General features: G+C 40.7%; 1 protein-coding gene across 1 annotated transcript in view; it reads left to right on the top strand.

Moving 5' to 3' along the window:
• nr5a2 (nuclear receptor subfamily 5, group A, member 2) overlaps window positions 1-15,183 on the top strand; it is a 69,439-nt gene that overhangs the window by 42,616 nt on the left and 11,640 nt on the right. The window contains exon 6 of the mRNA XM_023270638.3: window positions 1,247-1,394. Coding sequence (XP_023126406.1) covers window positions 1,247-1,394 — 148 coding nt within the window. The remainder of the gene's footprint in view (window positions 1-1,246; window positions 1,395-15,183) is intronic.

Genomic DNA, 15,183 nt, shown 5'->3' with positions numbered 1-15,183 from the left:
AAACAGACATCTTCCATCAGTCACACATTTTTCTGCTTTCAAAACAAGGTACATTTTCCATCTGGATCTCCCATCCACATTAGAACACTAATCTCATCTTCTATATTCATCTTTAATGTTCTGCTAAGATCACTCATCGCATTCATGATTGGTTAAGATTTGAAGGTTTATTCATATATTTACCCTCTATGTCTCTCCAGGAGAGATAATAAACTAGTATTGATTGATTGATTGATACACAGGTCACCAGAGTCAGAGTTAGTGCTAAGTCTGCTATAGTGACATTATAGCATTTTTTTTTCTTCTCTCTTTTTACTTAAGGCTAGGAGGCAATAACCCAAGGCATCACCATCAACAGTCCAATCCCTCAATGAACTTATTTCATGCACAGTTGATTTTATGTAAATTGATTGACACCTTGGAAGGGGGGCAGTGTCTGCTTTTCACAGAGTCATAACTCTTTCCGTCTCGAAGGTGGTAAGAGGGAAAGAGAGAGGGACAAAGGAGTTGGGACAAAGTGGGAGAGAGTAGTGCAGTAAAAGCACCAGGCAGGAAATGGACGGGGGAATGGCAGAAGATGAAAACCTGGTGCACTGTCAACATTTACTTCACTTTGACCCTTTTCTATTTGAAACAGATGAAAAAGATGAAAAGGGAGCTCCAATCATCCTATTTACACAATAAATAAATTCCAAACTCAGGGCTGTTTTTAATTGCAAATGGGAGCTCGCAGGGAACCTTTTCCTCCCTGAGCTTTAGGAACTGCGCACGCCAACATCTACCTTCCCCTGGAAACCCTTGCGCAGTCAATTATGGTAATGAATCGTCAATAAATATAAAAATTTAATATGGTCCTGCTTACTATGAGTGGCAGCTAAGGACTTGCCTCCCAGACAAATATGCTGCCGCTGCAAATTTGACGTGCACTTGAAAAAGGAGTGTGTAAGTGTGTGTTTATGTGCGATGGATGACTTAGATTTAAGGAAGATTGGATTACTGGGATTATCTATCTATCTATCTATCTATCTATCTATCTATCTATCTATCTATCTATCTATCTATCTATCTATCTATCTATCTATCTATCTATCTATCTATCTATCTATCTATCATCTGTCTGTCTGTCTGTTTGTCTAATCATCTTGAATCCATAAATCTGTTGTTATATTCTGTATAATTATACTTTTGTTCAAAAACCTTCTTTGGTGTACCTTTTCTTATGTCTCTCTCTATCTGCCTTTTTAAGGTGGACTATGCAGTGATTGCTTCACAGGCGGGAGCCACCCTCAACAATCTGTTGAGTCACGCCCAGGAGCTGGTGGCCAAACTACGCTCCCTGCAGCTGGACCAACGGGAGTTCGTTTGCCTCAAGTTCCTGGTCCTCTTCAGCCTGGGTGAGTCACTGAAAATGGGAATGTGCTCTTCAGTCTTAGCAGATCTCTGCTCCTAAGATAAGATGTAACTTATCTCTTATCACCTGCAATGAAGTGAAGAAGGTGATACAAGGAAGCAGGGAATGAAGAGCAACAAAGATTCCCGGTAGTCATAAATGATTTATAGGGAAACAGGAAAATTACAGTTGATAGCAAGAAGAGAAGAGGAAGACGATAAAAGGTGATGCAGGGAGGAAGAAAGGAAGTAGGAGACCAGTAGTCAGGAAGGTACAATGGGAAAAGTGAGGACGGTAGGATGGAAGTCATCTTTCAGTGGAGACAGAGAGAAGGTAGGAATTTGAAGGCATTTTTATCCAATACTACACTCAATAAATCTAGTTAAGTTCAAGTTTCTGACTACAGCCCTCTAAAATCATGGAAAGGATAAAAGCCAATTCGTGGTTTCGCCATCCCCATGCGCTGACTGATTTCAACAAATGTTAGATGCATGTCAGTCTACACGCACAATTCTGGAGAATTTAGAGCCAACCATTGTGTTTGGGCAGCATTAATGGAAAGCATGTACAAATCAAAGCACCTCCAAAGTCCAGCAGCAGCTATTTCAATTATAACTCTTAATAATGAATTATTAAGGTATGAATAATGAAAAACTTCCTCACACAGCCTCCACGTAAAACAAAAATGCAGTTGGCACACTTGCACCAGTACAGTCACAAATGTTGGACCACACATGAACATCAACAGAAGGATCTGCAGTACATTATGTGGACATGCAGATGTGGAAAGCATGAATTGACCTTAAGGGACTGGAAGTTCAGTTTCATCTTTTTACCTGAGGCATTCATCAGACAGGTTTACTTTGTAATTACTCGCCATCTCATAAGTATATATCTGTCACAGCAAATCAATCATCTGGTCTTTCGCTGCATCTTCAAGTTGGTGGTTCACAAACTACTTTTGAGAAAGGGTGTAGTTTTTTGAGCTTCAGTTTCTGAGATTTACAGCTTTGGGAAGGAGAGAAGAAGGTTGGAAGGTAGATCAACTGAGTAGGGAGGAAGGAAGAGATGAGACAAGAAGAGATAGGAGGAGGACGAAGTGGGAGACAGTGGAGGTGAATCGGGAATTGGTGGAAGGCAGTTACCTGCCTGAAGTATATGGGAAAGACAAGTGGGAGGGAGAGAGAGAGAGAGAGAGAGAGAGAATGCAAGGGATTTGGGAATGGAGGGAAGTGGAGGGATAAGTAGCTAAATGAGTTAAGGGACAAAGAGAAGGGTAACGTTGATGGGATATGAGTGTGTGTGTGTGCTTGAATGTGTGTCAGGATCCCAGAGCTGCTCTCCTCTCTCTAAGCCGAGGTCAGACATTGCCAGGAGACTGTCATCTCTGACTCTTTCCTAACAAGTCTGCAACAAATGACCTCTGGGGAATTCACACGCACGCACGCACGCACACACGCACACACACACACACACTTGACCAAACCTATTTTAACATCTTACATTACTGAAGCCAATGATGTCAAGGTAGCTTTGCTCAGTCTGGTACCTGTATGGCACCGAGAACAACAGCGGCATACTTATGATGAATATTTTCCTCATCTTTAGCTTCCTGTCCCGTCCTGCATCTAGGTGTAATTCATAAGGGTCGGGCTTTCACTTCCTTGCCCCCTCTGAACAAAGAAAGAGGGATTAATGAACAGCACACACACACACCCACATGTGATCAGACTGGATTAATGTTTGTGTTAGTGGAATTTGTAAAGAAAGAAGGAGAGACGAGGGGGATTGCAGTGGGACTTAGGAGTGTGTATATCTGTGCACATGCATGTGTTTGTTTGTGTTGGGGCTTTTTATAGGGCGGGGATGTTGCTGGGGCTCAGGGTCTAAATAATTTGGCAGAAACATCATCCATAATGAAAGGCCCACCTGAGGGATGTGTATCGCCCCCGGCAGTGCCTGTTCTCCGGCGTTGCCCAGGCCTCCCGCAAAAGAAGCCCGACACAGATGCCGTAGAGCGGGCTGAGGGGATCAGTGGTGGTGGAGGGGGTGCTGGTGGGGATGGGGGAAGGGGAGGAGTTTGAGCAATGTAAAGCCAAGAGATTTAGAAATTATGTGATTAATGACATATATGGCTGAGCAGATATGTGCATGTGATTGGCTGTGAGAAGGCTGAGACACGTACCTATTTCCCTAAGGGGATGAATGTGTGTAGTATGCACGGCAGTGGGAAAGCAGGTGTATATTCCTGCATCTGTGTGTTTGTTTAGACATCTGCCTGTGCCCTACAAGCAAAGACAGTTTAGGACTGTGGTGAAATGAGGTGTGAAAGTAGCTCAGTGATGACTACTGAACTAAAAAATTACTCTTCTTCTTTATTAACTTTATTAAATCTCTCGCACTGGTCACTGTACTCTAATAGAAAAATGAATGTATTCATCCTGACTTTGGTTTGATACTAGGAACTACAGTTTGTTCTACTTCACTGCTGCTGCCTTACTTACTACACAGTGCATTTACATATATTATTTTTTCTCAGTGAGGCTGGTTCCTTTAATATCACGTGGATAAACAACATGTTTTTCATATTACAGATGTGGGATTACAGAAACCCGATAAACCCAGATAATGCAGCTGTTAGCTGTTTTGATCCAGCTTTTTACAGAAAAAAATGGAACAGAAAACATTTACAGTGACATAAGATGCAAACCGTTTATTGACCATGCTTTTTTCCCAACTTCAATCAACGTCCCTTTGTTCCTTTAACATTACCACAGACATGAGTCTGTTAAATCTGGTTTATTGTATAAGGTTCTTGGACATTATACACCCTCCATCTACCCAAACCACCTCCTATTAACTGTCAACTTAACTCATTCAAACAAGATATTGCTTTTGAATATAATGCAGTCAGTGATTCTACTGTACTTAAACATAATCAAGAAAGCAATTTAAAAGTATAACGAGATAAGGTTGATTTGGTTTAAGAAGGATACTCGATATCTTCCCCTAAACATGTACAGATATTTTGCAGATCATTTTCCTGTCTGGCAATATGGTTCTTTCTTTTATGACGTTACTAGTACCACTACATCCAGCCTGGTATCTTGGGAAGGTATGTGAATAAGTCTCATCAAGTGTTGTCATTTCACGCCATGTTGTTGCAACTAATGATCATTTCTCCCCGACCTTAACCTTCACCAGTGATAGTTTAACCCCGTATTACACAAATGACACAACAAGCTTAAAACGTGTAGATATGATCCCACGATATCACTTTATCGCAACACCTAGAATTAGAATTAGAATGGCTTTATTGTCATCATACATGGCATTACGAAAATATAAATAGCTTCCACTGGATTAGTGATTTCAGATGTGAGTCATGGAGTCTGTAATTCTCTATATTTCCCCCAGTTTTGTTTGCGTTGTGATTTTTCTCAGTAGTTCTTCTACTATCTACAACTCTAACCTCTCCCTTTATTTCTGTGGATGGACAATCAGTCACCTCCTTCCTGCCAGAGGAGCTTTTAGTTAAGCCAGTTGTCAATAAAGACAGGGGTATAGATGTCACCCAGGCTGAGAGGAGGCACTTGTCATGATCTGTGTGTGTTTGGTTGCAGAGTTAGACATCCAGTTTTTTAGTTTATTGCTTTATTTTATCTCTTTCTATCTCTCTCTCTCAGTCCCCTGTCACTCTTTCCTTGTCTTCAGTGAAGACTTTTACCCTCTATCAAGAAGGAGATTATCACTCTGAGATCATTGATCTCCTAAGTGTTTGTGGGACTGTGAGCAATGAGTGTATGTCTTGGGCATTGAGTAAAGGACACACAGAATGGCGGAGGGAGAATTGGAAGTCCGCTTGGGTCAGAGTTCAGTAAAGGATTACTACTAGTCGTTCAGTGTCAGTACGCTGTTAATAGGCCTTTGACTTCCTTTAAAAGAATTAAAGGACTATCAGGAAGATTGACAGGTTGCACAGGTAATAGAACATCAATAGAGGTGAGGAATGGATCACAGGTTTGAATACAAGCTTGAAAAAAAGTGGAATTGCCTTCCAACTACACTGGCAGCTGTTCTCAGTAGAATTATGACTTTGTACTGTTTTAGTACAAGCTTAATAGTATGACATGGAAGAAAAATATCTAAGAATAAAGGAAGTAAGCATCCTTCCAAAACCAAGCAAGTTCTAAGATATTATATTGCTTGAAACCTGGAAAAAAGAGAAAATAACAAGAATTTATCAACTTTTACCGCAAAGCATATGAATGCATTCCTCATACAACGCAAATGGTTTCCATACTGGGAAAGCAGATGTAGTGACAGAGGTCAGGCAGTGTTCAGCCAGCAACCAGTTAACCCAGCTCAGTGGGTCAGACCCCGTCAGGTGTAATTGGGTGAGACGTGTGCTGCCAGTCCTTGTCAGCCAAGAGGAGAGCCAGAATACCTGCCAGACCAGCACGGGGTGGTATATGGTCCCAGCGGAGAGAGCAGATTTGTGGACATAGCCCTAAATAAAGTCCTCGCACTAAAGCGTTTAGCAGCAACAAAGACGGTGAACAGCATTGCAGTGTGGAAAAAATGTGGAATTGTGTTTGATTCTTTTACAATGAAGGCTTATTTAAAGACGTCCCATTATTTATTTACTGGTTCTATTTACTATATAAACTTTAATTCCAAGTGTTTCTCTTATTGCTTCAAATGCTTTGCTAAATTATACATCCGGGTAGTGCTTTGCAGTACTGTAGGTGATTCTATCTTTGGTCGGAACCCCAAAGTCTGGAAATATAAAACAGATTCATAGTGTCATGCATTATTATATCGTTGACCCATTTATATGACTGGTATTATTCCTGTGTCCTCCAAATGAGGATTTCATTATTGTTATTTGTGTATTTTTCTCAAATAACTGATAAATTTGAAATAATAATTGTCAGAAAATGACAAAAGAATATTCTATCACATGTTCCAAATGATGTAACCCAACCTCAACCAATGTTGAAATCCAACAGCATTGAAATTTAAAGAAAACTTAATATTTGATTTGTTGGGCCTGGCTGTTGAATTTTCCGCCAACAGGGTGATTTATTAATAGATTAAAGACTTACTCTGTATTAAGTATCTAAAACAGACACAATTTTTCTTCTGCACTATTAAACACAAGGACAGGGAAGTATCCTGTTTATCCTTTCAGAAATTTGGGGAAATTTAGTCACTGAAAAAGATCAATAACAGTTGATGGATGATACTATAAAAAGTCAAATCAAAGTCTAGACTGCAGAATCACCAGAAGGATTTTCATTTCTGCTCTTACAATATGAAGTTTTTTAATTAAATAGGTTTGCTTATTGAAATGACTCGTCTTGTCCATTCATAAAAACCAAGACAGCCTGTGATTCAGGAGCTGCCTCAGCACCACATTAGTTGTCTGTCAAGTGATTAGTCAGTTGCTGAGGCTGGAGTCAGAGATACCCACCCATCAATCCCCTCCCACCCTCCCTCCCTCTCCATCCATCCAGGCCTTTTCATTGTCTCTTGTCTCATTGCTCTGCCCTTTCTCTCTCTTTTTTCACATCCGTCTTTGTACACCTCGATCTATCACAGCTCTATCACTACATCCACCTCCTTTGGTTCTCATTCATCTTAAACCACCCTCTATCTCTTTTTTCATCCTCCCTCAACTTTACCTCCACCCCTTTCTTTCCTAAAATGTCTTAACAACAATCACTGAAACTTGTGTTGAATCTTAGTCGGTGCTTAATTCTTTAAACACAGGCAGAACAAATATAATGAAGTAGTAAGATAATTTCACAAGCAAAGGAATTATCTTTCCCTACCAAATGGCTAAACCTTGGAATAAGTTATTATTATGCTCAAGTAATATCAAATAGAACTCAGTAGAAATCATAAAATGGGTTGAATTTAATTGAAAGTGAAATTGTGTCACGGCAAAATTTCAAAAATCCTCCAACACTGATTTTTTTCATTCCTTCTTTTATATTTTTCTCTATTTACACTTCACAACGTTGCATTTTGACACATCTCTCATTAGCATGTTCACCGCGCCTCACACTGAAGGCAGACTTTTTCTTTTTTTTTGCACTGCGAGGTCAGACACCAATCTGCTGACAACAATACACAGCAAACATGATTAACCTTGATGAAAGCAGACAAGTTTCTTCTATGTATTTGCCTATAATGTTTGTTTCCCCACACAATGAGAAAGAGGGAGAGAGAGGATGAAAAAAGCATGTAATTCCCAGACAGGTACGTCCTAATTAAGCAAGAGTCGAGGCTGCTCTGAATCAATGTCCTGATCCCAGGCCAGCAAGCAGGGGAGCTGGCTAATGCATGCCCCCCTACACGCACACTACACCCCCCCACCCCACCCCATCCCCATACAGCCCTGCAAATATTCATTTCCTGAAAAGAACTAAATCATTTAGAATTCGGTCGGGGATTGATTAACATCAAAAGGCAGTGATGGTTCAATATTTACGCTCATAGAGACCAATGTAGGGGCCACATAATGGAGCATATAACCTGCATTTAATTAATATGTAACACTTTACATCTTAATAGTGACATGGCAACATAATAGGGACTTTTTTTTCCTTGTTGGAGCCAGGCTTTCTGTTGGGGTGTAAGTCACCTTGTACCTTTGACCTGATCAATACACAAACCAAGTGTGGTTAGTGTGGGTTGTTAGGTCTCGGCCTACGGAAAACCTTGATTCACTATGACATGTGACTATCCTTTCCTGCACTTCAGAGGTAGAGAACATCAGCCAGTAAAGCATATGTTTTCCAGAATTACATCAGTGTTGCTTAACGGTAGCACAGTGAAAATGACTCAACAAGAACACAAACAACTTAGTTAAACTTGAAACTTAAAGACAAGGAGTTATAGCCAATTACAACCCTGTATCTTCCAAAGCTATTCTAAATTAGTCACTGACAATTTAGTAGTACAAATACAGTGTGTATAGGATGTTGTAGGCATATGTGTTCACACTGTGAGGATTCACATCCCAGTAATGGGACAAATTAGTTTGCACTTAGGGTAATTATATATTTCCTGTCAGTCATTCAGTAAGTAAGTAAGTTAATGAAGTGCAAGGATGACAGTGTTGCACAAATGCTCATACATTCTGATTGAACAAAACAGGCCCCATATTAGGGCTTTAATAGATGCAAAATAATGTTTTCACCTCTGATGAATTCTCACATGAAGACAGAAGATGTAAAATAGATGCAATGACTTGCAGAGATTTCAAATGTGATAACCTTTAACTCAGAGGCAGGACTCCAGACAGTGACTGATTTTACTTTAGTTAAGAAGCAAGTGATCTGCCTCAAAGGTTGCACTGTTCTAAATGCAAAATGGGACTTTTAGAAGAAAAAAAATCACAGAAATGGTAGTGTGAATTTGCCTGGGTGCATTGATATTAGCAGCTTGTATTTTGGCATGAGTGGTTAGCAGAGTTTGGTTGGGTAAGATACAAAAAAGATAAAGTATGGGATGTGCTATGTAAGTTGTGCAGAATATGTTGCTACTGACTCTACACTATCTTCCACAACCTCAACAAACTTTCAGCATGAAACTCTGAATTTGCACAACAACAGAATGCAGCACAAGCTCTACAATGAGCGGACAAATGTGAGGGCATTGTGTGCCCAATTCACTACAACATCTGGAATCACTGATGAGGAGATGGCTTTTACTCAATTCAAAACAGAAATGTTTTGGCACTGGCTATAGAAATAGTAAATTTGAGTCTGTTCATAGGCAGTTTCACATGTGGAGAATTACAAGTCATTTGTGATTTTTTATCATACTAGATGTTCATGATAGAAGACCTGGATACTGTGTGATGCATGTGTGTAAAAGGTGACATGAATTATGCTTCACTGTGTGTGTGTGTGTGTGTGTGTGTGTGTGTGTGTGTGTGTGTGTGTGTGTGTGTGTGTGTGTGTGTGTGTGTGTGTGTGGGTGGGTGCAGGCACGCAGCTTGATAAATGTTTGTGTGTCCCACAAATTGCAGTCTCAGTGACTGGATTGGTGCAATGACAGCTGTAATGGAAAATACAGTAGTGGTGATTGCAGGAGGCCTAAGACTATAAATGTATGTATAAGGTTCATAAAGTGAAATCCATGCACCAAGCGGCTGCATCTAGTGCTTTTTCATCACTCTGTTTTGAAGCTTGGCGAAGTGCTCAGCAAACACATGCTGATTGAAAACCATTGGACTCTCATCTACCTTTCAAACAAATCTTTTTACCCTCCATCTGTTTCCTTCAGGCATCATTCTAATGCAGGAAACAACAACAAAAAAAAGTTGTTCAAACTTCTTCCCCAACAGAGCCAAATCCAGCTAATCATGTTTGAGTGTCCCGACTTTTCTTTCATTTTCTTTCAACTCATTAGGAGTAGGTGGGAGTGTGCCCTAAAGCAATGAACCTAATCCTTCCGTCTATTTTCTGTCAATTTTAGCCTAAGAAATCTAACATGGTGAGCAGTCATCTCTTGATGCTGGCGGCCACTTTGTAGGGAATTTCAAGTAATGAGGCTGTCTAAAAGGCTTTCAGACTTTATCAAGCAATAAAAGCTCCAGGTCTCCAGCCTGCCACTTTTACCTGGCAGTACTGCAGGCTGCCGACATTAAGCAGCAGTTGCAGTGAGTTGTGGTGGTGGTGGACATATTGAGGATCGCTGCCTCTTACCCCTGACTCACCTTTTAGCCTCAGCCTACTGCCTGAGATATGTTCTAGTTTTCTAATGGATTTCGACAGTCACCAGATTATCTCCAAATGACCCTTATAATTTACAGCTCAGGTTGCTTTTGTCCTCTTTTTAGAGCTCGCAGTCTTGTTGGGATTTACAGTGCACTCGGAAAGTTTTCAGAGTTTTTCAAATTTTTCACATTTTGTTGTGTTTTAGACATATCTCAAAATGGATTAAATTTCACTCTTAGAATTTCATCAGTCTATTCAGACTCTTTGTTCTTTTAATTCAAGTTCTTTCATTAAAACTAATATAATGGAAGAAGTTTGGGATCACCAACAGTTTGCTCTGGTCAGATAGGTAACCAAGAACCCAATGGTCACTATGAATGAGATTTGTCGTAGAGGTGGAGGAACCTTACAAATGGACAACAGCCTTCCACCAATCTGCCTTTATGGTCAAACAGAGGCCTCTCCTCACTGAAAGACACATAAAAGTCTGCTGTGAGTCAAAAGGGCCCTGATCGACTCCCAGACCATGAACTTTTTAGCTACTGACACTGGTGTGGAGAAAAAGATAGTCAGAAAAACATAGAAGATTACTGAGTGAAAACATTTTCCAGAGTGCTTAGGATCTGCTATAGAGAATGAGTGGAACTTTCAAAGGAGTGCTTTGATAGCGGGATCATTACCTTGAGATAAGACTTGAGCCTGTTATTGCTGCCAGTAGTGCTTTAATTGTCAGCTAAGTAAAGAATCTGAATACTTACATGAATGGAATATTTCCTTCCTATATTTCTTATGAATTCACAAACAACACTGAAAACTTGTGAGGAGAAAATATTACTGAATCCATTTTAAAATGAGCAACTTGAAAGGGTCTGAAAACTTTCAGAATGTGCTGTACGTGGTAATTATGTTGACACCGTTTCAAACAAGACGAGTCAGTTATCAGACAATAAAACAACATGCTGATAGACAGAGTTGTCAGCTGAATCCTAACAGAAATCATGTAAAAGCGCTTATATACGATTAAGTCTTCAGAGACCAAAATCACAAGTATCGGTAAATAGCATATTTTTACAGCGCAAAAATGTAGGAAACACATTTCAAGAATGTAGTTTGTAGTCACTTGTTTTCTGCACACGTATCTATTTATTTTATTGGTAGTTTATCAAGGAAAATATACAATGCATTTTTGTGCCACATACTACTGTAGTTTAAATGGAAAACTGTAGGTCATGGCAAGAGGCCACCAGTAATGTGCATGCCAAAGCAAAGGCACCTTTGCTTTGGCTAATATTAATATAATAATCATCAATAGTCAATTGAAACATTACATATTGAAAACGACTGGATACCAAAAATAACTTTGCTTAACTTTGGAGAAAAAGGATGTTTTACAACTTTATGTTAAACTGAACAAGCACTACTTATACATAAGTAAAATTAGGAAAAGCTGCAACTTCATCAGTAGCAGTAATGAAAATTGTCATCTGCCAGTAGTGCTGCAAGAGTAGCAATCTCTATGTGAATTCCAACACTCTCATCACTCAGGTACAGTGCAAACATGTGCAGCCCACCACTCCACATCTGCCTGAATATGATGACTGCTGCATGGTGGCAGTGGGATTTAATACACTTTAACTCACTGGCCTGCCAAAGCAATTCAGGACATTTCCCCTAAACTTCTTCTCCCCTCCATCAATACACTCACTAACTACCCTAGCAATGAGTACAACTGGACAAATGCTCCAGTAAAAGTAGTTTTTTTTTTCTGTCTCAAGAAAAAAATAAACCTTTTCCACCTCTCCACCTCCTCCTCTGCTCTTCTCCTTGCACTCCCATGTGGGGTGATTTAAGGTGGGAAGGCTATGGAGAAACTGTTGCCCTCCATCTCTCCCTCCTCCCTCCCTCTCATTCTCCCTCTCCTTTGGCCTTATTACAGGCTGTCAGTTTATTATAAAACATTAGGAAAGCAGAGGGACACTTGCAGTTACTGTCCTATCGATCGGCAAGGATAGATTCTGTGATTTAGAGTCAGCCTCTGCTTGCGCCCTTCACGTTCTCGGTCTCCTATTAAGGCGCTAGCGCTTTGCTTTGGCTATTGATGTCTCAACATTAACAGTTACAAGCTGCAACAGAAAATCAATGTTCAACTTTTATTACCAGCTGCATAACGCAGAGGACCTCCTACCAGCTGGTACTTAGCAGTCGAAAGGAGGCACTGATGGTCAACTCGGCACGTCAGGTGTTTTCTAAGCGATATCTGCAGTAATATCAATCATGTGTGTAGTATATGGGGGCTTTCAGGGGCCAGTTGAGGGTCTTAGAGCATAGGGGCATAATATAGGAAGGTATAGCATGCCAAACAAATTAGCACATGCTTGCTAATATCAGCCTCTGCATGTAAACAGAGACTTAAAAGTGAGGATGTGAGACAGGCTGGGAAGTTATAATTGTACACTGTTATCATCTACACTTTTTTTTTTAATCCGAACACCTCCGATTCTCCACCATAACAACAAACACACTGACAGTGCACAACCTAAATGTAATCAAGCTAAAATAGCCATTGATCCCCTCAGTCTCCACCACCGACCAGTCATCCATCCATCATCAGCATCAACCTGGATGTGTGTGTTGTAACAGAGAATCTAAACCCAGGTAGCATGTATCCAGAGCGGCTGAGGCCTCTCAAACATTTATGAGGGGCTACCAAGCAGCGGTACGGCAGCCCTTCTGGGACAAACAGCCCCCGGTTCTGTACTCTCAGTCCCGATCAATGGAACTCAAGTTCATTACACACACTTTTCAGTCGAACGGCGGCAACTGATTTTTTTCCCCCTTTCCCCCCTCCTCTGATCGTCAGGCAGCCCACCACTGGGGCTGCATTACACTTGGTTGTTTACGTGACTGTGCGTACAGGGCAAGACGGGGGAACTGAGTGTGTACTCGTGTGCATGCATGTGTGTGTGTGTGTGTGTGCAAACAGGGCCTGATCCCAGTGGACGGAGCTTGAGGTTATCATTATGTACAGGTCGGTCCGCTGCAATGCTAATGTTAATGCATTCTCAGTGGCCGCAGTTCGAGTCCCAACGCTGCGCTAGCAGGGCTGCTACTCCCCTCCAATTAAAGGCTGAGGGATGTCTGCTTGGGGTAGGAAGGACAGGCCTGGGCTATCCGGGGCCCCGAGGAGAACAGGCTCACATTAGTCAAGGAAAACAGACTCAGAGAACAAATTGTGCATACATTGGAGTGCTGCAGAAAATCCCACTCTTGATTTGAGTGATTTCTTAACTAGAGATCATCTCCTCTCTGGCAGTCTTTTAATGCAGTTTAACAATTTGTTTGGACATTACACATCAGCCTTTAACTTCATTCACATAATATGTGACGTTAGAACAGCGTTCCGAACCAATTTTCCAAAGTCAAAAAGCATAATCTGCAGAGCACTGTCAAGTAAAAATGACAAACTGTCAACAAGACTGAGCTGGTTCTGGCAATTGAAGAAGCATCAATGTTTCACTCATAAGTTGTACATGCACAACATTACTGTGTGGGTCACTGTGTGTAGAGGGGTGTATTGCGGTGTTGCATGACAACAGGGATGGAACAACTGTCAGTCATGCAGTATATTGATCAGACCGCCTGCCTCAACCTTACTTAAACATTACATATAAACAGCAGCAAAGACTTCCACAACCTTCCCTATGGACCTGTCTTAATCAGGGACCACTCTTTTTTTGGCTACATGTTTACACAATACAGTATATTTCCATCATGTAAATATATGTAGTAACGTAACAGACATACATTTCTACATTGGACACTCGTGTAAACTCACATACCATAGGATCTAGGCCAAAGGGTAAAGTTGTGGCCCCTTAGTCTTAAAGTGTGTTGCTGGTAAAATGTTCAGTAATACAAATGTATTCAAATGGACCCCCAGTTTTAGACACCAGCCTCGTCAATCATTGGTAAAGTTGTAAAGCCCTTCAGTCCATGTCTCAGTAGGAGCTACAGTATTATTGCTGCAACTGTCATCTCAGGCAAATCTTTATGACAAGACATTTATGGTTGCTGTAGCTCATGATGTGTCATTAGTGTTACTCACTGGACAATCATTACTTACTAAATGTAAAAGACGTGCACTCAGAGTTGTAACGATTGAGCAAGATAAAAGGGGATGACGCACTAAGCTGTTTGAAGAGACTTAATTTCCATTCAGAATACTAATTGAGTCATCATTTTATTGTTTAACAATGACACAAAATGTTTCCAGTCTGGAAGGCTGTAGAACATAATCTCCTTCTAAGAAATGAAACTCGCTCTGCTTGACTTCAAACTCGCAAGTGTGTGAAAAAATGCTGAGTAGACGAGGAGTAAAAATAATCCTCTGCATTTCACCTACCGGTCTGATATTACAAATGTAGCTCATTGGCATTACAGCACTGCCTGGCATGTGGATTGTCAATCATTGTGTCCCTGTGTGAATATGTATAGTGCAGAGGCATGTGTTTAAACTATGGAAGTGGGAAGCTACATGGTGGTCAGGTGGCTGATACAAGATTATACACCCTTTGCTCTTTGAGCTTCTGTGTGTTGTGTGTGTGTGTGTGTGTGTGTGTGTGTGTAACCAGAGACAGTGATTAAATGTTTTAAAGCACAGATGATCCAACAGTTGCTGTCTCTTTTCTCCTACCCATTCTTTCCCTCTTCATTGAGCCCCCACCCACCTGTGGTCCTACACCCTCACTCCTGAACCATCCCAGCTCCTTTCTTGTCTCTACCTTCTTGTCCTGAAAGATATTTTAAGCCCTGTGAGTCCAAGACACATGCACACACACACACACACGCACTGAGCAAATCCATTCCTTGTAGTGTAGAAAGAAAAAAAAAACCCTCAATATGGTAGTTGTTGAATACAAGGCTCAGGTTGCCAAGACAAGCAACACACGCTGATACAAAGGAGATCATTAATCAGTTAAGCTTTTCTGCCACATGCACAGACCTATATACAATGCACATATGTCAACAGAAAATAAAGCTGTGTAACATAAAAGAATA

The sequence above is a fragment of the Amphiprion ocellaris genome, chromosome 2, assembly GCF_022539595.1.
Source record: "Amphiprion ocellaris isolate individual 3 ecotype Okinawa chromosome 2, ASM2253959v1, whole genome shotgun sequence".
NCBI classification, from domain to species: Eukaryota; Metazoa; Chordata; class Actinopteri; family Pomacentridae; genus Amphiprion; species Amphiprion ocellaris.
Note: the sequence above shows the minus strand (reverse complement) of the source record. Positions and strands in the feature narration are given on the sequence as shown.